This window comes from Trachypithecus francoisi, unplaced genomic scaffold (genome assembly GCF_009764315.1).
Source record: "Trachypithecus francoisi isolate TF-2019V2 unplaced genomic scaffold, Tfra_2.0 Lachesis_group14, whole genome shotgun sequence".
NCBI classification, from domain to species: Eukaryota; Metazoa; Chordata; class Mammalia; order Primates; family Cercopithecidae; genus Trachypithecus; species Trachypithecus francoisi.
Window position 1 is genome coordinate 60,437,326 of NW_022681459.1, and position 27,520 is coordinate 60,464,845.

Sequence of the window (27,520 nt, forward strand, 5' to 3'; positions counted from 1 at the left end):
TGCCTGCCCCCGCCCCCTCTTCCGTGTGGGCCCTCCCTGTCCGCTCTCTGTCACCTCACAGTAGTCGTTGCCGGTAGCGGGTGTCGGGGTGCGAGCAGCGCAGGGCGGCCTCCCCCCCACCCCTCAGGCGGGCTCAGTCCCCCCCTTTCCCTCCGCTTTCCACCCCCCTCGGGTACGGGAAGGTCCAAGTCGCTGCCGGGTGCCCGAGGGCCGTCGTGGCCGCCGTCGCCACGGGTCCCAATGGAGCCGCCAAATCTCTATCCGGTGAAGCTCTACGTGTACGACCTGTCCAAGGGCCTGGCCCGGCGGCTCAGCCCCATCATGCTGGGTGAGGGGGAAGGGGCCAGGTGGGCAGGAGGGCGGGAGCCAGGCCAGAGGGTGGCGGCTGGCCGAGGTGGGGAGACTTGGGCCACGACTCACGGGAAGACACATGGCCCAGAGGATGGAAGAAAAGCCGAGTGGAGAAGAGAGTGGTCTGAGGTTTGGGCCCTCTGAGCCCCGCTTTAGCCTCGCAGATACCTCACGTTTGAATTCAAGGGGAAGGGATGGAGGAGTCATTCCTCCACCTTGCAGGGGGCTCGGGCAGAAACCGAGCCCTCGAGAGGCCCTTCGACGGGGGTGTGGAGTAAACCAGCGCTGGATCCCAGCGGGTTCCCTGCCTCGCTCGGGTAGCCTGGTGCACTCCTGCCTCCTTGGCGCGGTGTCGGAAAGGTGAGGATGCCTGCAGCGCAGTGCCCCTCGTGGTGACAGAGACACTGCGGAGGTCGGGTGGCCCTCGGAGAACCTTGCCTCAGTGCCAAAAGGAAGCTCCCTATGCAGTCCGGCGGGTAGGTGGGATGGGGGAGACAGAGCTGCCTAGGGACCACCCCCCAGGTAGGTCAAGTCAGGACAAGAGGAGCCCCGAACTCCCGGATTCACCGAGCAATCTTCTCCCCACAGTTTCTAAGTTAATTGCTTTTGCTCAAATGGTAAGAAAGCAGTTTTGGGGGAAGTTTGGATGAGGTTGTGTGAATAAGGATTAGTAAAGTATTTCGGTGAGAAAAACCAGCCCTCATTCAGTGACGATCACACCTCTTTTCAAAGTAAATACAGGAATGTCTTGTGTAACACAGGAATTGTCAAGTTTGTAACTTCGGGTAATGATGAGCAGGAAGGAATTCCAATAATTGAAAATTGAAGCTTTGACAGCATCCATTTGAATGGCTAATTTTTCCTGGCTTCTGTGGAGACATGGGCGAATTATTTAGTTCATCTCTGTAAGACGAGGGGGCAGAGGTCAAGTAAGCAAGGCTACTTTTGAGAGCATCCTTCAATGTCCTTGAGTTTCTAATATGTTGTAGTGAATTGAATTTAATCCCACAACCGTGGGCCCATGAGTTGTTTCTATATTTGGCTTCACATCAAAATCATCTAGGGTACTTGTTTAAAATGCAGATACCTTCATTTCCAACATATATTGTTAAATGAGATTAGAAAAAACAAGAGTAGAACAGCTCTTTAAATATGTAAATCAGAGGATATATATGTGCTTGCATAGGCAAATCATTATCCAAAAGGATACACAAGAGGCCGGGCGCGGTGGCTCAAGCCTGTAATCCCAGCACTTTGGGAGGCCGAGACGGGCGGATCACGAGGTCAGGAGATCGAGACCATCCTGGCTAACACGGTGAAACCTCGTCTGTACTAAAAATACCAAAAAACTAGCCGGGCAAGGTGGCGGGCCCCTGCAGTCCCAGCTACTTGGGAGGCTGAGGCAGGAGAATGGCTAAACCCAGGAGGCGGAGCTTGCAGTGAGCTGAGATCCGGCCACTGCACTCCAGCCTGGGCAACAGAGCGAGACTCCGTCTCAAAAAAAAAAACAAAAAAAAGGATACACAAGAAATTGGTAACAGCAGTAGCTTATGGAAAGGGGAACTTAATGCCAGGGAAACAGGAGTAGAAGAGAAGCTTTGCTATACACTGTTTCTAACCTCTAGACCTGTGTATTACATACACACAATATCTATTTAAAGTGAGAAAAATTTTAATTATATCGATTCTAGAGCTTTACTTCACAAATACTAAATCAATCTTCTGGAGTTTTGGTCCAAAAATCTGTATTTTTAATGAGCTTATCGGCTAATTCTTATGTAGCCAACCCATTATTTGACAGGGGTTTGGGCCTAGATAACGAGTTAAAATGATAAGGCACATCTGAAAGCAAAACTTACAAAGTCATTGAGGAAGCTGTTACTCATTAATAGATTACATCAGTCAAGTTTTGTTTTTTTTTTGAGACGGAGTCTCGCTCTAGCTCTAGGCTGGAGTGCAGTGGCGAGATCTCTGCTCACTGCAAGCTCCACCTCCCGGGTTCATGCCATTCTCCTGCCTCAGCCTCCCAAGTAGCTGGGACTGCAGGCGCCTGCCGCCATGCCCTGCTAATTTTTTGTATTTTTAGTAGAGATGGGGTTTCACCTTGTTAGCCAGGATGGTCTCGATCTCCTGACTTTGTGATCCGCCTGCCTCAGCCTTCCAAAGTGCTGGGATTACAGGTGTGAGCCACCATGCCTGGCCCACATCAGTCAAATTTTAACTAAACTTCTTGGAATGGAGCTATTTAGTTGCTTTTTTTATCATAGTGAAGAATCAAATATTTCCTATACCCCAAGTAAAAGCCTCTCCCTTTACACTGGGTATTTTTCATCCTATTACCTAATAATTATTGGGCAGCTGAAAGGGGCCTTAGGAGTCATTATTTCATTCATTCAGCAGATGTTCATTGAGCGTCCACTCTATGCTAGTCAACCTGTTAAGGTAAATGAGGTTGATATAATGAACAAAGATATTCTTTGCCATCATGGAGCTGTCTAATGGGGGAGACATTAAAAATAAATACATAAACAAATAATTAGTTACAAATTGGATAAGTACCTTCTGCACCAGAAGCACACTGGGTGCTGTGATAGAAAATAACAAGAGAGACCTTTTTTGTTTTTTTTTTTTTTGAGATGAGTCTTGCTCTGTTGCCCAGGCTGGAGTACAGTGGTGTGATCGCAGCTCACTGCAACCTCTGCCTCCCAGATTCAAGTGATTCTCCTGCCTCGGCCTCCAGAGTAGCTGGAATTACAGGTGCACGCCACCACACCCGGCTAATTTTTATATTTTTAGTAGGGACGGGGTTTCGCCATGTTTGCCAGGTTGTCTTGAACTCCTGACATCACGTGATCCTCCCACCTCAGCCTCCCAAAGTGCTAGGATTACAGGTGTGAGCCACTGCACCCAGCCAAGAGACGTATTTTAAATAAGGGTATCAAGTGTAGTAGCTTTGATACTGGGAATCTAGGATGAGAAAGAAGTAGCCACAGGAGGGTAATAAGGAGTTACAGTGTTCCAGGTAGGAGACAGATCAACCTGCCAAAGCCTGAGACAGGAAAGAGTCTGGCCTGACACTGGAACTGAGAGAAGGCCTTTGTGGAGTGTAGTGGGTGAAAGGGAAAGTGCCGTAACTGAAAGTGGAGTAATAGACCTGCCTCCTCCCTACTCCCCACCTTTTTATAAAGATGCGAAGTCCTGGAAGACCTCAGCCAATCATGGGAACATCACCCATTTGGCACATCAGATTCTGATCTGAGGAATCACCTTGTCTGCTAATCTACTTCTTTCTTTTCTACCTCTTTTTTCCATATTGCTTTTATACCTTTTGCAAAATTAATGAAGAAACAGTTAGCAAAGCGAGTAGTCATTACTTTCTAGAGTTGAAAACTTAAGGAAAATAGGCATGGTCTTACTGGTTCATCCCATTCAGACATCACTAATCTTGAAGTTGGGTATGTCCCAGTTCTATAAGTAGCCATATATTGATTTCCCTTCCTAAATATATTTGAACCTTTAAAAAATCAATTTGTTGGCTGGGCGCGGTGGCTCAAGCCTGTAATCCCAGCACTTTGGGAGGCCGAGACGGGCGGATCACGAGGTCAGGAGATGGAGACCATCCTGGCTAACATGGTGAAACCCCGTCTCTACTAAAAAATACAAAAAACTAGCCGGGCGAGGTGTCGGGCGCCTGTAGTCCCAGCTACTCGGGAGGCTGAGGCAGGAGAGTGGCGTGAACCCAGGAGGCGGAGCTTGCAGTGAGCTGAGATCCGGCCACTGCACTCCAGCCTGGGTGACAGAGCGAGACTCCGTCTCAAAAAAAAAAAAAAAAAAATTTGTTTCCTGATTTTTATGATGAATTCTAGAAGTATATTAATAGCTAGTATTTATTGAGAGCTTACCATGTGTTAGACCCTTTTTTTCTGAGTACTTTGCATGCATTGTAATCTTCACCACAGCTTTGTGAGATAGGTCCTGTTATTGCCTCCATTTTCTCCATTGAGGAACCCAAGAAGTAGAGTATTAATGAATTTGCCCCAGGTCACAGAGCTGCTAGGTAGTAGAGCTGGGTTATGAACACAGGCAGTCTGACTTCCAGAGCTCGCATTCTCAGTCATTTTGAGATACCACTTCTAATGTGTAATACGTTCCTTTATAATTGAAGTAAAGTAGATGCCTTCCTGAAGTTTGTAAAGGCATCCTTTGCCAAATGTTTCAAGTTTGGATGAGAAAAAAACGCTGGGTTCAATGTGTATGTGGCACTTATAATCTAGATTTATGATCATGCCTCTTAGCCTCCATTTTCCCAAATTAAATCCATGTGATCTTATCCGCAGTACCCTCTCAGGCTTCAGTTATGTCAGTTCTCCAATGGGAGACCTAATCTAGCTCTATCGCAGTTCAGGATTGCACTAAATAAAGCCCAAGGTAATTCCCCTTTCCTGAAGCAATGTAAATTCCATAGTTTTACCCTGTCCTGTTTTCAGCCTCCTGGAATTGCCTCACGTGAAGGCATTACTGTTCTATAGTTCTTCATTCACCATGAAAAATGGTCCCAGAATTATCCTTAGCGTTCTAATTGATCAGATAGCCTGATTGCACGTTTTTTTCGTAGTCACCGATTGCCTAAGATAATTAGCTATTATAATTGTCCTTCGGTTCCTCCTCTTAATCATTTTGGCTGCTCTTTAAATTTCTTGACCTCTTTTTGTGCCAGAGTACATACAGAAGTGTGTGTGTGTGTGTGTGTGTGTGTGTGTGTGTTTTGATTGTGGTAAGAAGTACTTCGTGGCCGGGCGCGGTGGCTCAAGCCTGTAATCCCAGCACTTTGGGAGGCCGAGACGGGTGGATCACGAGGTCAGGAGATGGAGACCATCCTGGCTAACACGGTGAAACCCCGTCTCTACTAAAAATATACAAAAAACTAGCCGGGCGACCTGGCGGGCGCCTGTAGTCCCAGCTACTCCGGAGGCTGAGGCAGGAGAATGGCGTGAACCCGGGAGGCGGAGCTTGCGGTGAGCTGAGATCCGGACACTGCACTCCAGCCTGGCTGATAGCGAGACTCCGTCTCAAAAAAAAAAAAAAAAGAAGTACTTCGTATTTGTTGATTATTTTCTGATCTCAAGTTTCGTGTGCATCCATCACGTTTATTTTTCTTTACAAGCCCATTTCAAAACTCTTTTCAGATTAAAGATTTGGAGGCATAGAATATATACATTTCTTGTCAGAATGCATTCTAACGAATATTAGAGATTTTACTCTATACTCAATTCTTTACTTCATTTTGTAGTACAAATAGTAATGAAATAAAAGATGTGATGTGAACTCTGTCCTCCAGGAGTTTTTCTTTTTTTTTTTTTTTTTTTTTCTGAGATGGAGTCTTGCTTTGTCGCCCAGGCTGGAGTGCAGTGGAGCGATCTCGGCTCACTGCAAGCTCCACCTGCCGGTTCACGCCATTCTCCTGCCTCAGCCTCTGAGTAGCTGGGACTACAGGTGCGCACCACCACGCCCGGCTAATTTTTTGTATTTTTAGTAGAAATGGGAGTTCACTGCGTTAGCCAGGATGATCTCAATCTCCTGACCTTGTGATCCACCCGCCTCGGCCTCCCAAAGTGCTGGGGTTACAGGCGTGAGCCACCGTGCCTGGCCAGGAGTTTTTCTTTTTTGAGACAGAATATCACTCTTGTTGCCCAGGCTAGAGTGCAATGGCATGATCTCGGCTCCGCAACTTCCGCCTCCTGGGTTCAAGCACTTCTCCTGCCTCAGCCTCCCAAGGAGCTGGGATTACAGACATGTGCCACCATGCCCAGCTAATTTTTGTATTTTTAATAGAGACTGGGTTTCACCATGTTGGTCAGGCTGGTCTCGAACTCCTGACCTCAGGTGATCCACCCGCCTCAGCCTCCCAAAGTGCTGAACAAACCCCACTCCCAAAGAACAGGCATGAACCACCATGCCCAGCCCAGGAGTTTTTCTTAAAATATTATTTTCCTTTAAATAATGAATATACACATATAATGTTTGATAACAATATAAAACAGATTATGATTAGGTGCCAAAGTGAGTGAGTGGTGCAGCAACTATGTTAGGCCTTGAAATAAGAGAGGCCATGGTGAGCTGGGCATGTCAGAAAGGCTTCGGCAAGAGCCTGGAGCTCCTGGAGGGCAAGGACTCTGTCCCCTTCCTTTATGTCCCCAGTGGCCTGTTGGAGCAGGTGTTCAGTAAGTATTGATTATAGAAATGATTGAGACTTGAACTTAAGCTTGAAGATTAAGTAAAATTTATTCAAATCTGAGAGAGCTTTTTTATGTTTTAATGCCATCTATTGTGCTTTGTTTTAGATTTTTATTATTCACTGTGTGAACTGTTTTATACTCATCTAATGGATTAATTTAATAATCATGCAGTTTCTTTAAGGCAAAATGGAAAGGAATATGGCTTTTTTTTTTTTTTTTTTTTTTTTTTTTGAGACGGAGTCTTGCTCTGTCGCCGGTCTGGAGTGCAGTGGCCGGATCTCAGCTCACTGCAAGCTCCGCCTCCGGGTTCACGCCATTCTCCTGCCTCAGCCTCCCGAGTAGCTGGGACCACAGGCGCCCGCCACCTCGCCCGGCTAGTTTTTTGTATTTTTAATAGAGACGGGGTTTCACCGTGTTAGCCAGGATGGTCTCGATCTCCTGACCTCGTGATCCGCCCGCCTCGGCCTCCCAAAGTGCTGGGATTACAGGCTTGAGCCACCGCGCCCGGCCTTCTTTTTTTTTTTTAAAGACAGAGTCTCGCTCTGTCGCCCAGGCTAGAGTCCAGTGTGCGATCTCAGCTCACTGCAAGCTCCGCCTCCCGGGTTCACGCCACTCTCCTGCCTCAGCCTCCCGAGTAGCTGGGACTACAGGCGCCCGACACCTCGCCCGGCTAGTTTTTTGTATTTTTTAGTAGAGACGGGGTTTCACCATGTTAGCCAGGATGGTCTCCATCTCCTGACCTCGTGATCCGCCCGTCTCGGCCTCCCAAAGTGCTGGGATTACAGGCTTGAGCCACCGCGCCCAGCCAACAAATTGATTTTTTAAAGGTTCAAATATATTTAGGAACGGGAAATCAATATATGGCTACTTATAGAACTGGGACATACCCAACTTCAAGATTAGTGATGTCTGAATGGGATGAACCAGTAAGACCATGCCTATTTTCCTTAAGTTTTCAACTCTAGAAAGTAATGACTACTCGCTTTGCTAACTGTTTCTTCATTAATTTTGCAAAAGGTATAAAAGCAATATGGAAAAAAGAGGTAGAAAAGAAAGAAGTAGATTAGCAGACAAGGTGATTTCCTCAGATCAGAATCTGATGTGCCAAATGGGTGATGTTCCCATGATTGGCTGAGGTCTTCCAGGACTTCGCATCTTTATAAAAAGGTGGGGAGTAGGGAGGAGGCAGGTCTATTACTCCACTTTCAGTTACGGCACTTTCCCTTTCACCCACTACACTCCACAAAGGCCTTCTTTCAGTTCCAGTGTCAGGCCAGACTCTTTCCTGTCTCAGGGCTTTGGCAGGTTGATCTGTCTCCTACCTGGAACACTGTAACTCCCTTATTACCCTCCTGTGGCTACTTCTTTCTCATCCTAGATTCCCAGTATCAAAGCTACTACACTTGATACCCTTATTTAAAATACGTCTCTTGGCTGGGTGCAGTGGCTCACACCTGTAATCCTAGCACTTTGGGAGGCTGAGGTGGGAGGATCACGTGATGTCAGGAGTTCAAGACCAACCTGGCAAACATGGCGAAACCCCGTCCCTACTAAAAATATAAAAATTAGCCGGGTGTGGTGGCGTGCACCTGTAATTCCAGCTACTCTGGAGGCCGAGGCAGGAGAATCACTTGAATCTGGGAGGCAGAGGTTGCAGTGAGCTGAGATCACACCACTGTACTCCAGCCTGGGCAACAGAGCAAGACTCATCTCAAAAAAAAAAAAAAAAGGTCTCTCCTGGCTAATTTTTTAATTTTTAGTAGAGACGGGGTTTCACTGTGTTAGCAGGATGGTCTTGATCTCCTGACCTTGTGATCCGCCCGCCTTGGCCTCCCAAAGTGCTGGCATTACAAGCGTGAACCACCTCACTGGGCCTAAATTTTTTCTTTCTTTCTTTCTTTCTTTCTTTCTTTCTTTCTTTCTTTCTTTCTTTCTTTCTTTTCTTTCTCACAATCATAGTTCACTATAACCTCAAATTCCTGGGGTTCAAGCTATCCTCCCTGGTAAGCCTTCTGAGTAGCTGGGATTACAGGCATATGCCACCATGCCTGACTAATTTTTTTAGCTTCATTTAATAGAGATGAGGTCTTGCTATATTGCCCAGGCTGGTCTCAAACTCCTAGACTTAAGCTGTCCTCCTGCTGCAGCCTCCCAAAGTGCTGGGATTACAGACACGAGCCACCATACTGAGCTTTTTTTTTTGGTAGAGACAGGGTTCCATTATTTTGCCTAAACTGGTCTTAAACTCCTGGCCTCAAGTGATTCTCTCACCTTGGCCTCCCAAAGTGTTGGGATTACAGGCATGAGCTGCTGCTGCTGCTTTTTTTTTTTGGAGACAAGGTGGTGCTCTGTAATCCATGCTGGAGTGCACTGGCTCCATGAAGACTCACTGCAGCCTCCATCTCCCGCTACCTTCCAGGCTCAAGCAATCCTCCCATCTCAGCCTCCCTAGTAGCTGGGACTACAGGCACAGGCTACCATGCCTGGCTCAATTTTTTATTTTTTTGTAGAGATGAGGGTCTCACTCTGTTCCCTCAGAGTGGTTCAAGGCTGGTCTTGAACTCATGGGCTCAAGCAATCCCACCCGCCTCAGCCTCCCAAAGGGCTGAGATTACAGGCATGAGCCACCATGCCCAGCCTAAATTTACCTTTTTTGCAGATCAAAACACTCTTTTAGTTTTTAACAATGCATCACATTTGGATTTTGTGATAACCTTTCTCTGGCCAAAGGAGGAACAAACCCCCCTGTCAATAGGCATTTTTTACAGTATGGACTATAAAGGCCCACTTATATTATACAAATGTTTCTTTTACCTTTTCCCACATAGATTTAATGTTTATCCCGTGGTCCCAGAAAGAATAGCTGATTTTTTTTTTTTTTAACTTTACACAGGCCGGGTGCGGTGGCTTATGCCTGTAATCCCAGCACTTTGGGAGGCCGAGGCAAGCGGATCACCTGAGGTTGGGCATTCGTGACCAGCCTGACCAACATGAAGAAACCCTGTCTCTACTAAAAATACAAATTTGGCTGGGCATGGTGGCGCAAGCCTGTAATCCCAGATACTCGGGAGGCTGAGGCAGGAGAATTGCTTGAACCCAGGAGGCGGAGGTTGCAGTGAGCCAAGACTGTGCCATTACACTCCAGCCTGGGCAACAATAGTGAAACTCGTCTCAAAAAAAAGAAAAAAAAAAAAAAACTTTATACTAAGCCTTTCATATTGCCAGTAAACTGCCAATTAAAAGCACTTTATCACCATGAGGAAGAACTGTGAGGTAAGCTGGGGCTACGTTTGATTTATACCAGTGAGCTAATGCATTTCTTTACCTGCCATCTGAGACAAAATGCTACCTGTATAGAGGCCCCTGAGCCTGGCACCCCATCACCATCATCCAGTTTATGCTTATTAATAGACATTTATTTAGCACCGGTAGTATAACAGATGCTGACCGCCTAAACCTATAACCAGCCTGTATGTCTATTTGCACAACTCCATCCATCTTAATCAATGAGGAGATGGATAGAGTGTTTTCTCCTTTACTTTTATGATCAGTGGAAGGCTGACTTATTCATGTTGAAAAACAGGGCTGATAGCTATGTCTTCCATTTGTTTTCCATGTTCATACTTCATAGGCCACAAAGTGAATGCATTAGATTTACCAATAAGCTTGGAGACATGAAGTATCTGACCCACCACTCTACAGTTTGCTGAGGAAATCTTAGTGGGAAAATAATCTATTTCTATAGTATGCAAATATCCAGAGCCTAATTCCGGTCCCAAAATGGCCTTGTATTCTAATTCAATCTCAAACTACCACTAAAAAACCGTTAAAATCAATCCAGACTGGGTGTGGTGGTTCACACCTGTAATCCCAGCACTTTGGGAGGCCAAGGCGGGCAGATCACTTGAGGCCAGTTCAAGACCAGCCTGGCCAACATGGTAAAACCTCATCTCTACTAAAAATACAAAAATTAGCCAGGTGTGGTGGCATGTGCCTGTAATCCCAGCTACTCAGGAGGCTGAGGCACTACAATTGTTTGACCCCAGGAGGCAGAGGTTGCAGTGAGCCGAGATCACGCCACTGCACTCCAGCCTGGGTGACAGAGCAAGACTCTGTCTCGAAAAAGAAAAATTACATATATCAATCCAGTCTCACTTTCCAATGCCTGGCATCGTGTCAGGACCATGGCCCTTATCCTTTTCCTTGCAAGAGTGGACTGCAAAGCAGCAAACCTTTCACTTCTACCCAAACTTCTCCAATAAGCTTATCTTCATATCTTGCTTTGTCCTGTTTTTCTGCTGGACAAACTATGCATCTTTATTTACCTGTTTGTAAAATGCTGTTAATAAATGTTTGCGGCCGGGCGCGGTGGCTCAAGCCTGTAATCCCAGCACTTTGGGAGGCCGAGACGGGCGGATCACGAGGTCAGGAGATCGAGACCATCCTGGCTAATACGGTGAAACCCCGTCTCTACTAAAAAATACAAAAAAACTAGCTGGGCGTTGAGGCGGGCGCCTGTAGTCCCAGCTACTCGGGAGGCTGAGGCAGGAGAATGGCGTAAAACCCGGGAGGCGGAGCTTGCAGTGAGCTGAGATCCAGCCACTGCACTCCAGCCTGGGCGGCAGAGCAAGACTCCGTCTCAGAAAAATAAATAAATAAATAAAAATAAAAAAATAATAAATGTTTGCTCTACTCTACCCCCAAAGATGTTATGAGAATAAGGATAATTGGCTGAGCCTAGCACTTTGGAGGCCAAGGCAGGAGGATCCTTGAGCCCAGGAGTTAAAAACCAGCCTAAGCAATACAGTGAGACCCTAACTCAAAAAAAAAAAAAAAAAAAAGGCCGGGCGAGATGGCGGACACCTGTAGTCCCAGCTACTCAGGAGGCTGAGGCAGGAAAATGGTGTAAACCCGGGAGGCGGAGCTTTCAGTGAGCTGAGATCCGGCCACTGCACTCAAGCCTGGGCGACAGAGGGAAACTCCGTCTCAAAAGAAAAAAAAAAAAAGAGAGAGAGAAAACAAGTATAACTATGAAATACTTTAAGAAAGGATGTAGCCGGTCGCAGTGGCTCACACCTGTAATCCCAACACTTTGGGAGCCAGAGGCAGTTGGATCATGAGGTCAGGAGTTCAAGACCAGCCTGGCCAACATGATGAAACCCCATCTCTACTAAAAATACAAAAATTAGGCCGGGTGCGGTGGCTCAAGCCTGTAATCCCAGCACTTTGGGAGGCCGAGACGGGCGGGCGGATCACGAGGTCAGGAGATCGAGACCATCCTGGCTAACACGGTGAAACCCCATCTCTACTAAAAATACAAAAACTAGCCGGGCGAGGTGGCAGGTGCCTATAGTCCCAGCTACTCGGGAGGCTGAGGCAGGAGAATGGCATAAACCCAGGAGGCGGAGCTTGCAGTGAGCTGAGATCCGGCCACTGCACTCCAGTCCGGGCGACAGAGCGAGACTTCGCCTCAAAAAAAAAAAAAAAAAGAAAACTAACTGGGCATGGTGACAGGTGCCTGTAATTCCAGCTACTTGGGAGGCTGAGGCAGGAGAATCACTTGAACTCGGAGGTTGGAGGTTGCAGTGACCCAAGATCACGCCACTGCACTTCAGCCTGGGTGACAGAGTGAGACTCTGTCTCAAAAGGAAAAAAAAAAAAAGGATGTAGACCGGGTGCAGTAGTAGCTCACACCTATAATCCCAGCACTTTGGGAGGCCAAGGCGGGCAAATTACTTGAGGTCAGGAGTTCGAGATCAGCCTAACCAACACAGTGAAACCCTGTCTGTACTAAAAATACAAAAATTAGCCAGGTGTGGTGGTGCACATCTGTAATCCCAGCTACTTAGGAGTCTGAGGCAGGAGAATTGCCTGAACTGGGAGGTGGAGGTTGCAGTGAGCCGAAATGGCGCCATTGCACTCCAGCCTGGGAAACAGAGCGAGACTGTCTCAAAAGAAAAAAAGAAAGGATGTAAATTCACTCAATTCATTTTTAATGTTATTGTTGGCACCAAGTGTTTGGTAGATGAATAAGTGAAAGAATGAATAGGTTGGGTGCAGTAGTTCACACCTGTAATCCCTGCACTTTGGGAGGCCGAGGCAGGTGGATCACAAGGTTGGGAGTTTGAGACCAGTTTGGCCAGCATGGAGAAACCCCGTCTCTACTAAAAGTACAAAAAATTATCCAGGCATGGTGGTGCGCTTCTGTAATCCCAGCTACTCAGGAGGCTGAGGCAGGAGAATTGCTTGAACCCTGGAGGCGGGGGTTGTAGTGAGCCATGATTACACTGCAGCACCCTAGCCTGGGCAACAGAGTGAGACTCCATCTCAGAAAAAAAAAAAAAAAAAAAAAAAGAATAAATGAATAAATAAGGAAATCTTTTTTCTATAATCCCTATCTCCACTCTCTGAATGGATGAGATCCTAAGTGTACCTTGATGCAGTTGAATAGGAAGTGTGGTGTGTAGCTTACAGGCAAATGTAGTGATGATACAAAGGATATAAAGGAGAATAAAGTAAGGTTTGTATCCTGCAACTTTTGAGTTGTTTTTCAGGTGTGAAATAGCTGAGGCCCCTCTCCAAAACTCTGTTGAGCAGGAATGGGTTTGAGCTGATGATGCATCCCTACCTGCCAGCTGTACTCCTGGGTCAGTAAGCATGTGCATCTGAGAGGACAGCAGTAGACCAGGAGTGCAGTATGCCAGGGTGGCTGAGTCATTTCAATAACAAGCCAGGCAGCCCAGATTGGGGTTAGGAACTTTGTCCTCAATAGCACTGTGTGTCAACCAACAAAGCCAACTAAACAGAGCAACTCATCTCAACAGATGTTCATATCACATCTCAGGTCCAGGTCCTTTGCTAGGTGCTGGAGTTACAAAGATGCATAAGAAAACTGTCCTGGTTATTGAGGCAACTGTGGTCTAACTGGGGAGAAGGACACATGAATAGTTTCAATACCAAGGTACTATGAGAACAGCTATAAAATTTTCAAGTTACAAACCCTAGAAGAAATGAGTTGGCCTTTATTGGGCATGTATTATGTCCCAGACCCTGTGCTAGGCATGTGTCATGTATCGTCTCTTTTAATCCTGGAAATGTTATGAGACAGGCACTGTTATTATGCTTTTTTTACAGAATACGAAACTATAGTTTAAACAGTGCGTCCAATAGAACTTTCTGCAGTGATGGAAATGTTCTAGATCTGCACTGTCCAATGAGTAACCACTAGTCACATGTGGCTATTGAATACCTAAAATGTGGTTAGTGGAACCGAGGGACTGAATTTGTGCATTTATTTAATTTAAATAGCCACATGTGGTCAGTGGCAACCATATTGGACAGCTCAGGCTTAGTGTTCTCAGCCTCTGCAGTGTTCTCTGTGATCTGGTCCTCCATTACCTCTGGTCATCTTCTACTTCCCCTCCTCACCCATTCTAGCTTCACTGGCATCCTCACCGGCCTTCAGATAAACCTGGCATGTCATTGCCCCTGCATCCCTCTTTCCCTTGCCTCTTTTAAATCTTGGCTCAAAGCTGGGCGTGGTAGCTCACGCCTGGAGGTGGGAGGATCTCTTGAGCCGAGGAGTTCAAGTCCAGGCTTGACAATGTAGGGAGACCCCGTCTCAAAAAAAAAAAAAAAAAAAAATAGCTAGGCCTGGGTGGTACATATATAGTCTCAGCAACTGAGAAGCTGAAGTGGGAAGATCACTTGAGCCTGGGAGGTCAAGGCTGCAGTGAGCTCTGATCACGCTACTGCACTCCAGCCTGAGTAACACAGCAAGACCCTGTCTCAAAAAAAAAAAAAATCTTGGTGGCCGGGCGCGGTGGCTCAAGCCTGTAATCCCAGCACTTTGGGAGGCCGAGACGGGCGGATCACGAGATCAGGAGATCGAGACCATCCTGGCTAACACGGTGAAACCCCGTCTCTACTAAAAAATACAAAAAAAAAAATTAGCCGGGCGAGGTGGCGGACGCCTGTAGTCCCAGCTACTCAGGAGGCTGAGGCAGGAGAATGGCGTGAACCCGGGAGGCGGAGCTTGCAGTGAGCTGAGATCTGGCCACAGCACTCCAGCCTGGGCGGCAGAGCGAGACTCCGTCTCAAAAAAAAAAAAAAAACAAAAAAAAATCTTCACTCAAATGTCACGTTCTCAAAGAGGCCCACCCTGACCATCCCTGAAACTCCCTTAACCTACTCTTTTTTTTTTTTTGAGACAGAGTTTCGCTCTTGTCGCCCAGGCTGGAGTGCAATGGCGCAATCTCGGCTCACTGCAACCTCTGCCCCCTGGGTTTAGGCAGTTCTCCTGCCTCAGCTTCCTAAGTAGTTGGGACTACAGGCATGCACTACCATGCCCGGCAAATTTTGTATTTTTCATAGAAACGGGGTTGTTGACCACGCTGGTCTCAAACTCATGACCTCAGTTGATCCACCCTCCTCGGCTTCCCAAAGTACTGGGAATATAGGTGTGAGCCACCACACCGGTCCTATTTTTTATTTTATGTGAGACAGTGTCTCACTCTGTTGCCCAGGCTGGAGTACAGTGGCGCGATCTCAGCTCACTGCAACCTCTGCCTCCCAAGTTCAAGCGATTCTTGTGCCTCAGCCTCCTGAGTATCTGGGACTACAGGTTCACACCGCCACATCCAGCGAGTTTTTTTTGTTTGTTTGTTTGTTTTGGTAAAGACAGGGTTTCTTTGTTGGCCAGGCTGGTCTCAAACTCCTGGCTTCAAGTGATCCGCCTGCCTCGGCCTCCCAAAGTGCTGGGATTACAGGAGTGGGCCACCGTGCCATGTCTGAAGTAGAACTTACTTTTATCTTGTGGAAGTCTTTACCCTTTTCCCCAAGGAGGTCATCGTACCTAATAAGAGCCTCCATTTATCAAACATCTGTATATCATATACTGTGAAGCTTTCTATACATTATTACCACTCACAGCAATTCCGAATCGGAGAAACAGACTTAAACAGGCTAGGTAAACTTGCCCAAGATCCACCACTAGGAAGTGTAAAATCCAGGATCTGAATCCATATGGTCCCCTTAACTATCTCTGAGGATGCTATGCCAAGCATGTGGTGGCTTATGCCTGTAATCCTAGCACTTTGGGAGGCCGAGGCAGGTGGGTCACTTGAGGCTAGGAGTTCGAGACCAGCCTGGACAACATGGCAAAATCCTGTCTCTACTAAAAATACAAAAATTAGCTGGGCTTAGTGGTGCATGCCTGTAATCCCAGCTACTTGGGAGGCTGAGGTATGAGAATCACTTGAACCCAGGAGGCAGAGGTTGCAGTGAGCCGAGATCATGTCACTTCACTCCAGCCTGGGCAACAAGAGAGACTCTGTCTCTAAAAAAAAGAAAGTCACAGGGCAAACAGTGAAGGTAGCAGTTAGCAATCAGTAATCCGCCATGTCGCCACGTGAAGTGACAAGCAGGGATGAGTGAGTGATGTTTGCTGGCGCTCCACATCTTTCACTGCCCTTCGTCTGCCTCCTGAGCACTGCTGTAGTGTATCTCGCATGGACTCTTGCGATGACCTCCTTACCCTGGTTTGCTTGCTCTGTTCTCTCCCCTCCAGTTCATCTGCTACCCCACAACTACAGTTATCCTTTCTGAACATGGATCTGATCAAGGCACTCTCCAGCCTCACAGCCTCTTTGAGTCCAGGCCTGCCCACCTTGCTGGCCATCCTGTTGGCCACTCCTCCCCTTGGCACCATCACTGCACCCTTTCTTCACTCTGCCCTGCAGGCTTTAGACTTCACAGCCATGCATGTTCACGTCTTGTTCTCTCCCACAGAAATGTCCATCCCTGCCCTTACTTGTCATTGATAATGGAAGCTCACAAAAGTAGTTTATTACATTTAGCACCTTATTTTTACCACTATGATACAGCATATTAACATTGTGTTTTAGTTAATTGTGTGTCTCAGTCCATTTGACTTTGAGCTTCTCAAAGGCAGGAAAGTGATATGTTCCTATTTGCGTTTCCACACCTGACATTGTTTCTGGCACACAGAGGTAGAATAACAGTGCCTTAACTATTTAAATGGATAGCATTTGCAAAGTTTTGTCCTATCAGTTTCTGAAGGATTTCCCATCAATGAAGAAATGAGTAATAACATTCGTTGTATTACTATAGTCTTACTGTACGTGAGACAGAGAAGTTAAAAAGACATAGCTGAATTGACCCCAAAGAGGAAAGAATAGCAGACATAAAACTGGGGTACCTTTATACCAGAGTTTTGAATCTTGCATTCTGATAAAAGACTCTCGTACTTTTCAGCTTACTTAACAGAGCACACTCTGTCACAACCTAAAGACCTTACTGGAGGGGAGTTGCATTCCTAGAAAGTCCCTCAAGAGGTTTATGACAGGTTACCCTGGGTTTGAGTGACACAGTGAACTTACCAAGGCTGGGGGGCCACTTAGTCTAGTCCCAAGTGGCTAAATCTCTTCTTCTCTCCACAGGGAAACAGCTGGAAGGCATCTGGTAAGTTGGGTGGGTCTCCTTACTTTGACTAGTTTTGAAACAAGGCAGCACTCTATGCATTTCAGGTTTTAGTCTGTGGCTACCAGCATGAAACCTAGTTTTCCATGCTATAAATCTTCAAGCCCTAAAGCAGTGCTTCTCCATCAGGAGTTCTTTTGCTCTCTCACCCTGGGACATTTGGCCATGTCCAGAGATATTTTTGGTTGTCACACAGGGAGGAGGATGCTACTGGCATCTTGTGGATAGAGGCAGGGGTGTTGAACAGCCTAGAATGCACAGGACAACCCTACACAACAAAGAACTATGCAGCCTCAAATGTCAATAGTGCCAAGATGGAGAACCCCTGATCTGTGGTATTTATCGTATTCATACCTTTGGTTTGTTGGTTTTATAAGACTTGTTTTATAAGACTGATCCCCACAGTCCTATCCTTGGGCAGAAATTATTCTCATTGCATTATGGTGTTTGCTTTTTCTCAAAGTTTAAGTTTTCTGGCTCACTGTGTCTCTCTCTGTGTGACAGGCACACATCCATAGTTGTGCACAAGGATGAGTTCTTCTTCGGCAGTGGCGGTATCTCCAGCTGCCCCCCGGTGAGTGTCTTCCCCTACGCTCTGTCCTGCAGTCTCAGGTTCCCGGGGACGCCTGTAGACCAGGAGCTTTGCTTCTCCTGTGGACCTCTGGCATTGTTCCTCGAAGCCACCTGAAGACTCGGCTCAAGAAAACCTTTCCCAGACACCCCAGCCAATTCCCCTCCTTTCTGTTCCCATGGCACGTATGAGTCCTTCTGTCTCACAGAGAGCGTGTTATGGTAAAATGAGCCATTTCTGGTTCTCCACAGGGAACTGTGGAAGTGAGCTGAGGCCTTCCATCTCCATCCCCTGCACAGTGCCCGGCTCATCCTAGGATCACAACTGATGTTAAGCTGAATGATGAGGGCTCTGAGAAGCATCAAGAGTTGCCCAGACTTACAGCCAATAAGTGACACCAGTCACTATAACCCAGGATTATGACACTAAAGCCCACACCCTTTTCCAAAAATTTCTTTTTTTTTTTGAGATGGATTCTCGCTCTGTCGCCCAAACTGGGGTGCAGTAGCGCCATCTCAGCTCACTGCAAGCTCTGCCTCCTGGGTTCACGCCATTCTCCTGCCTCAGCCTCCCAAGTAGCTGGGATTACAGGCGCCCTTCACTACACCCAGCTAATTTTTTATATATTTTAGTAGATACGGTGTTTCAGCATGTTGGCCAAGCTGATCTCAAACTCCTGACCTCGTGATTCACCCGCCTCGGCCTCCCAAAGTGCTGGGATTACAGGCGTGAGCCACAGCACCTGGCCTTTTCCAAAAATTTCTTTCAGGGTTATCCAAGTGTTGTCACAGTAGGTGCTCAAGCAGTGGCCAAGCAGCCATTCATTTTGGTTGTGTGTTTGTTTTGTTGTTGTTGTTGTTGTTGTTTGTTTTTGCTATCTCCTACAGGAAGGTTTTTTTTTTTTTTTTTTTTTGAGACAGGATCTTGCTCTGTCACCCAGGCTGGAAATGCAGTGGCGCAATCTTGCTTACTGCAGCTTCCACCTCCCAGGCTCAATGAATCCTCCCACCTCAGCCTCCCGTGTAGCTAGGACACAGCACCACCATGCCCTGCTATTCTGTTTTTTGTAGAGATAGGATCTCCCTATGTTTCCCAGACTGATCTCAAACTCCTGGACTCAAGCAATCCCCTGCATAAGCCAGAATTATCCCATTGCTTTTGGAATAAAAGCCAGAAAGCTCAGCATGGCCTCCCAGGACCTACCTGATCTGGTCTCTGACTCTGTCTCTGGCAGCCTCTTTCAGGTTGTTCCCTCCCAACCTTCACTCTCTTCTCATTCTTTGAACACACCTTAGACATTGAAACCTGCACTCTGACATCAGTACACCTTCTTGATCCTTCACCTCTCCATCCTTCAGATTTGAGTTGTGTCACTTTCTCAGGCAAGTCTTCCCTGACCCCTCAGGCCGGGAAGGTCTCCTGTCATATGTACTGCTGGCATTCTGTACTTTTCCAGCATGCTCTTAATTGCAGCTCATAATTATATACTGGTTATGGGATTTTTCATTCCCCCTTCCCTGCTAGACTAAGCTTCTTAAGGGCAAAAATCTCATCTATGTTGTCCACACCACAGCCCCAGTGCCCAGCATGAGGCCTGACTCACAATAAGTTCTCAATTCATATTTGTTACATGAGTGAATAAGAGGGTCAGAGTGACCTTTTAGTCTCTTACAACTCTGAGAGAATTGTTCTCTGCCTACCATAGTTATCTTCCTCACCATGCTTTCCTCAGTGCCCAGAACAATGTCAGCTATGTAGGAGGTGCTCAGTAGCTGTGAATGAAAGATCTTTTCAGGGAGCTCTATTCTGGAGTGTTATCCCTTCCCAGATTTCTTCTCCCTGCTGATCCCGTTGCTTCCGCAGTGGCTGGTTTCCCCACTCAACCTCACTCTCCCTTTCAGTCTTCTCTGGCAGTCTGTTAACCACATGGCTGAGGGTTCTCTGTAGGCCTTTCAGGAGCCATTAACTCCCTTGCCCCATCATCATCATTGGATTAGGCTCACAGATCCAGAATTGAATTATGGAAATATCTGCCAGCCTGCCAGGTTTCTCACCGTCCTTCTCGTCTTTCCATTGTTACACGGCATATCAAGTATGTCATAAGAAAAACTGGCTGCTGAGGCCAGGCACAGTGGCTCAAGCCTGTAATCCCAGCACTTTGGGAGGCCAAGACGGGCGGATCACGAGGTCAGGAGATCGAGACCATCCTGGCTAACCCGATGAAACCCTGTCTCTACTAAAAAACACAAAAAACTAGCCAGGCGAGGTGGCGGGTGCCTGTAGTTCCAGCTACTCGGGAGGCTGAGGCAGGAGAACAGCGTAAACCCGGGAGGCGGAGCTTGCAGTGAGCTGAGATCCGGCCATTGCACTCTAGCCTGGGCGACAGAGCGAGACTCCGTCTCAAAAAAAAAAAAAAAACTGGCTGCATTCTTTGTGCAAATAGGCATGGAAAGATGGCCTATGAAGTGTGAGCCATTTCTATTGTCCTGTTCTGTCCTCATGATGAGACATACTGGGAACAAAAGTAGACTTCAGATTCTGGGTTTCTCTCTTTTTCTCAGCTAAATAAGTGGACAGCATCAGGAGTCAGAGCTGCAAGAGAATCAGCTTCCCAGGGCCCCCCAAGAAACAAGAAGTCTGACTCCTAACCATGCTGCCTGCCAGCACATAGCAATGAAAAGTCACCAGAGGCCGGGCGCGGTGGCTCAAGCCTGTAATCCCAGCACTTTGGGAGGCCGAGACGGGCGGATCACGAAGTCAGGAGATCGAGACCATCCTGGCTAACACGGTGAAACCCCGTCTCTACTAAAAAAATACAAAAAACTAGCCGGGCGAGGTGGCGGGCGCCTGTAGTCCCAGCTACTCGGGAGGCTGAGGCAGGAGAATGGCATAAACCTGGGAGGCGGAGCTTGCAGTGAGCTGAGATCCGGCCACTGCACTCCAGCCTGGGCGACAGAGCGAGACTCCGTCTCAAAAAAAAAAAAAGAAAAGAAAAGTCACCAGAAAGCTCTAAGCCAGGCTTGTCCAACTTGTAGCCTGTGGGCCACATGTGGCCCAGGACAGCTTTAAATGTGGCCTGACATGAATTTGTAAAGTTTCTTAAAACATGAGATTTTTTTCTTTGTTTTTTTTGTTTTTTGTTTTTTGTTTTTTTCTTGAGATGGAGTTTTGCTTTGTTGTCCAGGCTGGAGTGCAGTGGCACGATCTCGGCTCACTGCTACCTCCACCTCCCGGCTTCACACCATTCTCCTGCCTTAGCCTCCCGAGTAGCTGGGACTGCAGGCACCCGCCACCACGCCTGGCTAATCTTTTTTTTTTTTTTCTTTTTTTTTTTTTTGAGACAGAGTCGCGCTCTGTCGCCGGGGCTGGAGTGCAGTGGCCGGATCTCAGCTCACTGCAAGCTCCGCCTCCCGGGTTCACGCCATTCTCCTGCCTCAGCCTCCCGAGTAGCTGGGACTACAGGCGCCCGCCACCTCGCCCGGCTAGTTTTTTTTTTTTTTTTTTTTTGAGATGGAGTCTTGCTCTGCCGCCCAGGCTGGAGTGCAGTGGCCGGCTCTCAGCTCACTGCAAGCTCCGCCTCCGGGTTCACACCATTCTCCTGTCTCAGCCTCCCGAGTAGCTGGGACTACAGGCGCCCGCCACCTCGCCCGGCTAGTTTTTTGTATTTTTTAGTAGAGATGGGGTTTCACCGTATTAGCCAGGATGGTCTTGATCTCCTGACCTCGTGATCCGCCCGTCTCGGCCTCCCAAAGTGCTGGGATTACAGGCTTGAGCCACCGCGCCCGGCCTGCAGCTAGTTTTTTGTATTTTTTAGTAGAGACGGGTTTTCACAGTGTTAGCCAGGATGGTCTCGATCTCCTGACCTCGTGATCCGCCCGTCTCGGCCTCCCACAGTGCTGGGATTACAGGCTTGAGCCACCGCGCCCGGCGACTGGCTAATCTTTTATGCTTTTAGTAGAGATGGGATTTCACTGTGCCAGCCAGGATGGTCTGGATCTCCTGACCTCATGATCTGCCTGCCTCAGCCTCCCAAAGTGCTGGGATTACAGGCATGAGCCACCATGCCCAGCTCTTTTTTTTTTTTCTTTTTTTTTTTAAGCTCATCAGCTATCATTAGTGTTAGTGTATTTTGTGTGTGGCCCAAGACAATTCTTCTTCCAGTGTGCCTCAGGGAAGCCAAAAGATTGGACACCCATGCTTATAAGCCATTGCATCCTTGATACAAATAGCAAATAGCATTCTTCATCTGCCCAGGGTGCTCTGCAAGTTAAATATGAAGTCAGGCCAGGGGTGGTAGCTCACACCTGTAATCTCAGCACTTTGAGAGACCTAGGTGGGTGGATCACTTAAGGTCAGGAGTTCAAGACCAGCCTGACCAACACGGTGAAACCCCATCTCTACTGAAAATACCAAAAATTAGCTGGGCGTGTTGGCAGGCACCTGTAATCTCAGCTACTTGGGAGGCTGAGGCAGGAGAATCACTTGAACCCAGGAGGCGGGGGTTGCAGTGAGCTGAGATTGCACTCCAGCCTGGGTGATGAGAGAAACTCTGTCTCAAAAAAAAAAAAAAAAAAAAAAAAAAGTGAAGTCAGAACAGAGTGTTCGTGGTCTACTGTGGGAAGCCACATTAAAACATTCAGTGGAGATGGTAATTTAATGACTTTCTTTGGGTTGGCTCTTTTAGGGGGGGACATTGCTTGGGCCCCCAGACTCTGTGGTTGACGTGGGGAGTACAGAAGTCACAGAAGAAATCTTTCTGGAGTACCTGTCCTCCCTGGGGGAGTCCCTGTTCCGGTGAGTGAACACAGGGGTCGTGGTTGGTTGTGTCTGTCTCCCCAACTAGATAACCCCTGGAGGCAGCTGTCATGTCATATCATCCTTATCACTCAGCACAAGGCCTATCACAGTTTTTTGCTGAATTAACATGAAGAAAAGGCAGTTATGTTACAAAAAGCTCTAAGTTGTTCTGATACAGATATTCCTTCAAGCATACTTTGTGCTGAAATTTTTAGAGGAAATAAGGGCTTTTCATTCCTTCTGACTAAAATCAGCAAGCGCTATTCTCAACCTGTATTGGCCAAGTTTGCAGAAGGAAAAACAGGGCTTGCAGAGGGGTTGGGATGAGATACAAACAAGCAGATTTTCTCTTAAAGAGGCTTTAGTCGATTTGAGTAAGGGGGTGAACTCTAACACCAGAGCTCTGCTTTTGTGAATGTAAAGATTCTCCTGAAACTGTGGAGGAGCCATGTCTTTTCAGTTTCTCCTTCCTTAAAAATCAGTTATTAATGGCCAGAATGGCAAATAAGCAGTGCTTCTGGCAGATGAGAGGGGGGAAATCGCAGTCCTCACATTGAACTGTGCTCACCATTCCACTGCCTAGCTTGAGTTATTCCACATAGACGCTTGCTGGTTTCTCATATATGTTCTGCAAACCTTTCGATGTACAGAGGTGAGGCCTACAACCTCTTTGAACACAACTGTAACACCTTCAGCAACGAAGTGGCACAGTTCCTGACTGGGCGGAAGATTCCTTCTTACATCACAGACCTGCCCTCTGAAGTTCTCTCCACGTAAGTGTGGCCTCTGTCCCTGCCCCTGCTTTGGCCAACCTTGAAAATCCCCATTCACGGTCAGTGCCCTTCCTCTGGCCCCCATCTGCCCTCCCAACCAGATGGGCCTGCCCTGATGACAGATTCTAACACAGAAAGCTGCCATTCTCTCCACCCACTGATGTCCACCTGTATTACCTCCACCCTCAGAGCTAGATCAGCTCTGCCTTGGCCTAAGTGCAACCACAGAACTTAGAAACCCACTTGACAATGGCTTCAGTATTTGCACAAAATTCTGGTGTCTGTCCTTCCCATTGTGCTCGAAGCATGCCACTCCCCAGAAGCACCCAGTTAAAATGCAATGGTAGACAAGCAGAGAGGGGGTCAGAAAAATAGTAGGGGGGCTTGTTTCATAGCTATTGATTTGCCTGTCTTCCACTACACCATGAGCTCTTTGACTCCCTCAACGACTATGTTCTACTTGCCCTCATGCATTACAGCACAGTCAGTCATCAACAGATGTTTTCTTCAAGAACACTCTGCAGCCCCTTCTGTCGTTATGTGGCCCAAGCCTTGGAAGAGCCTTGCAGGCCATCATCCAGGCAGTGTACCCCGAAAGGAAACAACACCCCCATAGCCATCTCACCTCCTCCATCCCCTTGCCATTGTTTGCATTCAGGCAGCCTCTGCTCATTCCAGGACCATGTCTATTTGCTTATTCTGACTCAGTTTCTCCTGAACTATGGCCTTACTCAACAGAGATCCTGGCAGGTTTCGCAGGCCCAGCAAAGTGGGCTGTTTTTCATACCTGAGGAAAAACCTCCCAGGAGGCCGGGTGCGGTGGCTCAAGCCTGTAATCCCAGCACTTTGGGAGGCCGAGACGGGCGGATCACGAGGTCAGGAGATCGAGACCATCCTGGCTAACACGGTGAAACCCCGTCTCTACTAAAAATACAAAAACTAGCTGGCCGAGGTGGCGGGCGCCTGTAGTCCCAGCTACTCGGGAGGCTGAGGCAGGAGAATGGTGTAAACCCAGGAGGCGGAGCTTGCAGTGAGCTGAGATCCGGCCACTGCACTCCAGTCCGGGCGACAGAGCGAGACTCCGCCTCAAAAAAAAAAAAAAACCCTCCCAGGAAGAGCTTGCATAAGAAACAAGGCTGCTGTGGCAGGCTGGTGAGGAGCCCCAGTCCGCCAGCCCTGGCCCTGCCTTCCTATTGTTCGATGAGTTTGCAGTCCCACAGCTCTGCTGAGGGATCTAGGTTATGGGGCCCTGAGCAAACTGGAGTAGCCAGAATGTTCTTGCTGTTACTATTTGATGGGTGGAGTTCCTGGAATTGTCTGAAATAGGGTTGATATTTCTAGGTTTCATCTGTCTATACTTTGGAGTACTTCATTCCTTTGAACTTGGAGATGATTTTCAAAAATGGCAGTATCCACTGAAGAAAAAGCCAGTGACTTAAAAGTGTTTGGGCAACCTTATTTATGGTTGTCATAATCATAGAAAATCTCCAAACTCCAGTATTTGCAGTGTTTTTTTCCACTGTTACTGTAAGAGCAAACTAAAAGCCCTTTAGAAAGGCATTAATGGCTGTAATGGCTGGGCGCGGTGACTCAGACCTTAATTCCCAGCATTTTGGGAGGCCGAGGCAGGCAGATCACTAGGTCAGGAGTTCGAGACCAGCCTGGCCAACATGGTGAAACCCCATCTCTACTAAAAATAAAAAATTAGCCAGGCGTGGTGGCACACACCTGTACTCCTGAGGCAGGAGAATTGCTTGAACCCAGGAGGCAGAGGTTGCCATGAGCCAAGATCGTGCCATTGCACTCCAGCTCTGGGCTACAGAGCAAGATTCTGTCTCAGGGTGAAAGAAAGGCATCAATACTGGTAACCTGGGATTTGTCATTTTTCCTGAATATTCCCTGTACTCCCTGGCAGACCTCTGTTCCTGAAAAAATCCAATTGTGTGCTGTCCTCACCCCTAACTTTTGTCTTCTTTTTCATATCCTTCTTTTGCCTCAGTTTTCTTGCTTCAATTTGATATTTTCCTTGCTCATGAGAATTAAAGACACAAGCACATAAAGCAAAATTCTATTCCCTGTATGTAGCCAGTCTGTTCAAACCACAGCTAACCAGGCTCTAGAGATGAGGCCCTGAGGAGGGAATCCCAGGGATAAAAACACAGAGCAGGCTATTTCGGAGATGCCCTCCAAGAACACTTGAGTGTGAGGCAGGTGGGAAACTTAAGTAAGGTGACGAGGTGCTCCTTCCTTCTCTGGCGGTGCTGCTGCTGCCACCAGCGCCCACTCCTCCTCCCTACCCATAGGCAGCACAGGGTGTGTGACAGCAGGCCACATCCCAAAGCCCACCCCTCTCATGTCTCTGTTTCCTTGCAGGCCCTTTGGACAGGCACTTCGGCCCCTCCTGGACTCCATTCAGATCCAGCCTCCGGGAGGGAGTTCTGTGGGCAGACCCAACGGCCAGAGCTAACAGGACTGCCTGGGACCGCCCTGCCTCACCAGGGTTTTTCCTTTTTAAACAAAACAAACCCTACCAGATTTCTATTTTATAATTTTACATCAGAGCTAACAACCAGGGGACGGCTTTTTAAATTTCCCAGGGAAGGAGACTGTCAGGCCGCATGTAGACAATGCTGCTAAGAAACAGAACAAAATGCCACCCCTTCTAATAGTATTATACTAATTTATTAAGGCTGTCTTGTCTGTGAGTTTACATCGGACGCTGTTTCCTAAGCGTCCACCACACTGGAGAACGGGAGGGGCTTTGTTTAAACAGAAAGCAAGAGTCACAGTTTGCGGGAGCCCCAACCTAGAACTCTTTCCAGAGAACACTCACGCTCTACCCAAGTTGCCACCACCTGTGGGACCCAGGTGAGTTTTAGAACATCCGTGACCCGGAAACAGTTACTCTAGTGTTAAATGAACCAAAGGATTTGGTGCACATGGGACCAGTTTCAGGATGACTAACCCAACCTAAGTGAACTCTTCAGCCACAACCCTCCTCACCTTCCCTCCCTTACCACAAGCAAGGCCAGTGCTGGAGCAGCCATTGCCTCAGGATCAAGGGAGTAACAGCAAGTATCAGCCTGGAGAAAACAGGATAAAGCCATTCCTCCGTCCACCTAGATGGATTGCCAATCCTCTGCCATCAATTTTGGGAAACCTGCCTTGGTGCCCCCAAGGCTGCTTTTCCTCAGCATAGCTGATGTGTCATAGTTGATGAGGTCTGGGCTGGAGCAGCAGAGACCCAGGCCTTTTTTCTACAAGTAATGATGTAGGTTATTTGCAGTCTCTGTAACCACCATCCAGACCAGTATGCAGTATTTAGCTGGGGACCAAGGGACGGGATTCCCTGCTCTAAGAAAATATCTTTTTTTAATTATTATTATTTTTTGAGATGGAGTCTCGCTCTGTCACCCAGGCTGGAGTGCAGTGGCGTGATCTCGGCTCACTGCAACCTCCACCTCCCGGGTTCAAGCGGTTCTCCTGCCTCAGCCTCCCGAGTAGCTGGGATTATAGGTGCCCACCACACCAGGCTAATTTTTGTATTTTCAGTAGAGACAGCTTTCGCCATGTTGGCCAGGCTGGTCTTGAACTCCTGACCTCAGGTAATCCACTTCCCTCAGCCTCCCAAAGTGCTGGGATTACAGGCGTGAGCCACAGCACCTGGCCGGAAAATACCTTTGATGTGGAAAGAATAATGATGTGAGGCCGGGCACGGTGGCTCATGCCTGTAACCCCAGCACTTTGGGAGGCCGAGGCAGGCAGATCACTTGAGGTCAGGAGTTCAAGACCAGCCTGGCCAACATAGTGAAACCCTGTCTCTACTAAAAATACAAAAATTAGCCGGGTGCCGTGGCACATACCTGTAGACCCAGCTACTCGGGAGGCTGAGGCAGGAGAATCCCTTGAACCCAGGAGGCGGAGATTGCAGTGAGCCAAGATTGTACCAGTGCACTCCAGCCTGGGTGACAGAGTGGGACTCCATCTCAAAAAAATAAAATAATGATGTGGAATCAAGGTGGCAAGAAAATTTAGAATCATTTCTGATAGGGACTTTCCCTTATCCTAAATGTGTTTTGAAGGCACAGATTATTTCCATTGTCATTCTTTTTTTTTTTTGAGACGGAGTCTCGCTCTGTCGCCCAGGCTGGAGTGCAGTGGCGTGATCTCGGCTCACTGCAAGCTCCGCTTCCCGGGTTCACGCCATTCTCCCGCCTCAGCCTCCGAGTAGCTGGGACTACAGGCGCCCGCCACCACGCCCGGCTAATTTTTTGTATTTTTTAGTAGAGACG

General features: G+C 47.7%; 1 protein-coding gene across 2 annotated transcripts; it reads left to right on the plus strand.

The window, feature by feature from the left end:
- Position 1: 1 nt before the first annotated feature.
- DESI1 (desumoylating isopeptidase 1) lies at positions 2-25,921 on the plus strand. 2 transcript variants are annotated; one of them, XM_033233801.1, is made up of 7 exons: positions 213-328; positions 17,048-17,069; positions 17,284-17,422; positions 17,592-17,661; positions 22,343-22,452; positions 23,106-23,228; positions 25,602-25,921. In XM_033233801.1, the coding sequence occupies exons 3-7, from the start codon at positions 17,373-17,375 to the stop codon at positions 25,693-25,695; spliced, it is 447 nt and encodes a 148-aa protein (XP_033089692.1). In that variant the 5' UTR covers positions 213-328; positions 17,048-17,069; positions 17,284-17,372; the 3' UTR covers positions 25,696-25,921. The 2 variants fall into 2 exon arrangements, with proteins under 2 accessions (XP_033089691.1, XP_033089692.1); XM_033233800.1 differs by lacking the exon at positions 17,284-17,422 and having other exon boundaries at positions 2-328.
- The last annotated feature ends 1,599 nt before the right edge of the window (positions 25,922-27,520 follow it).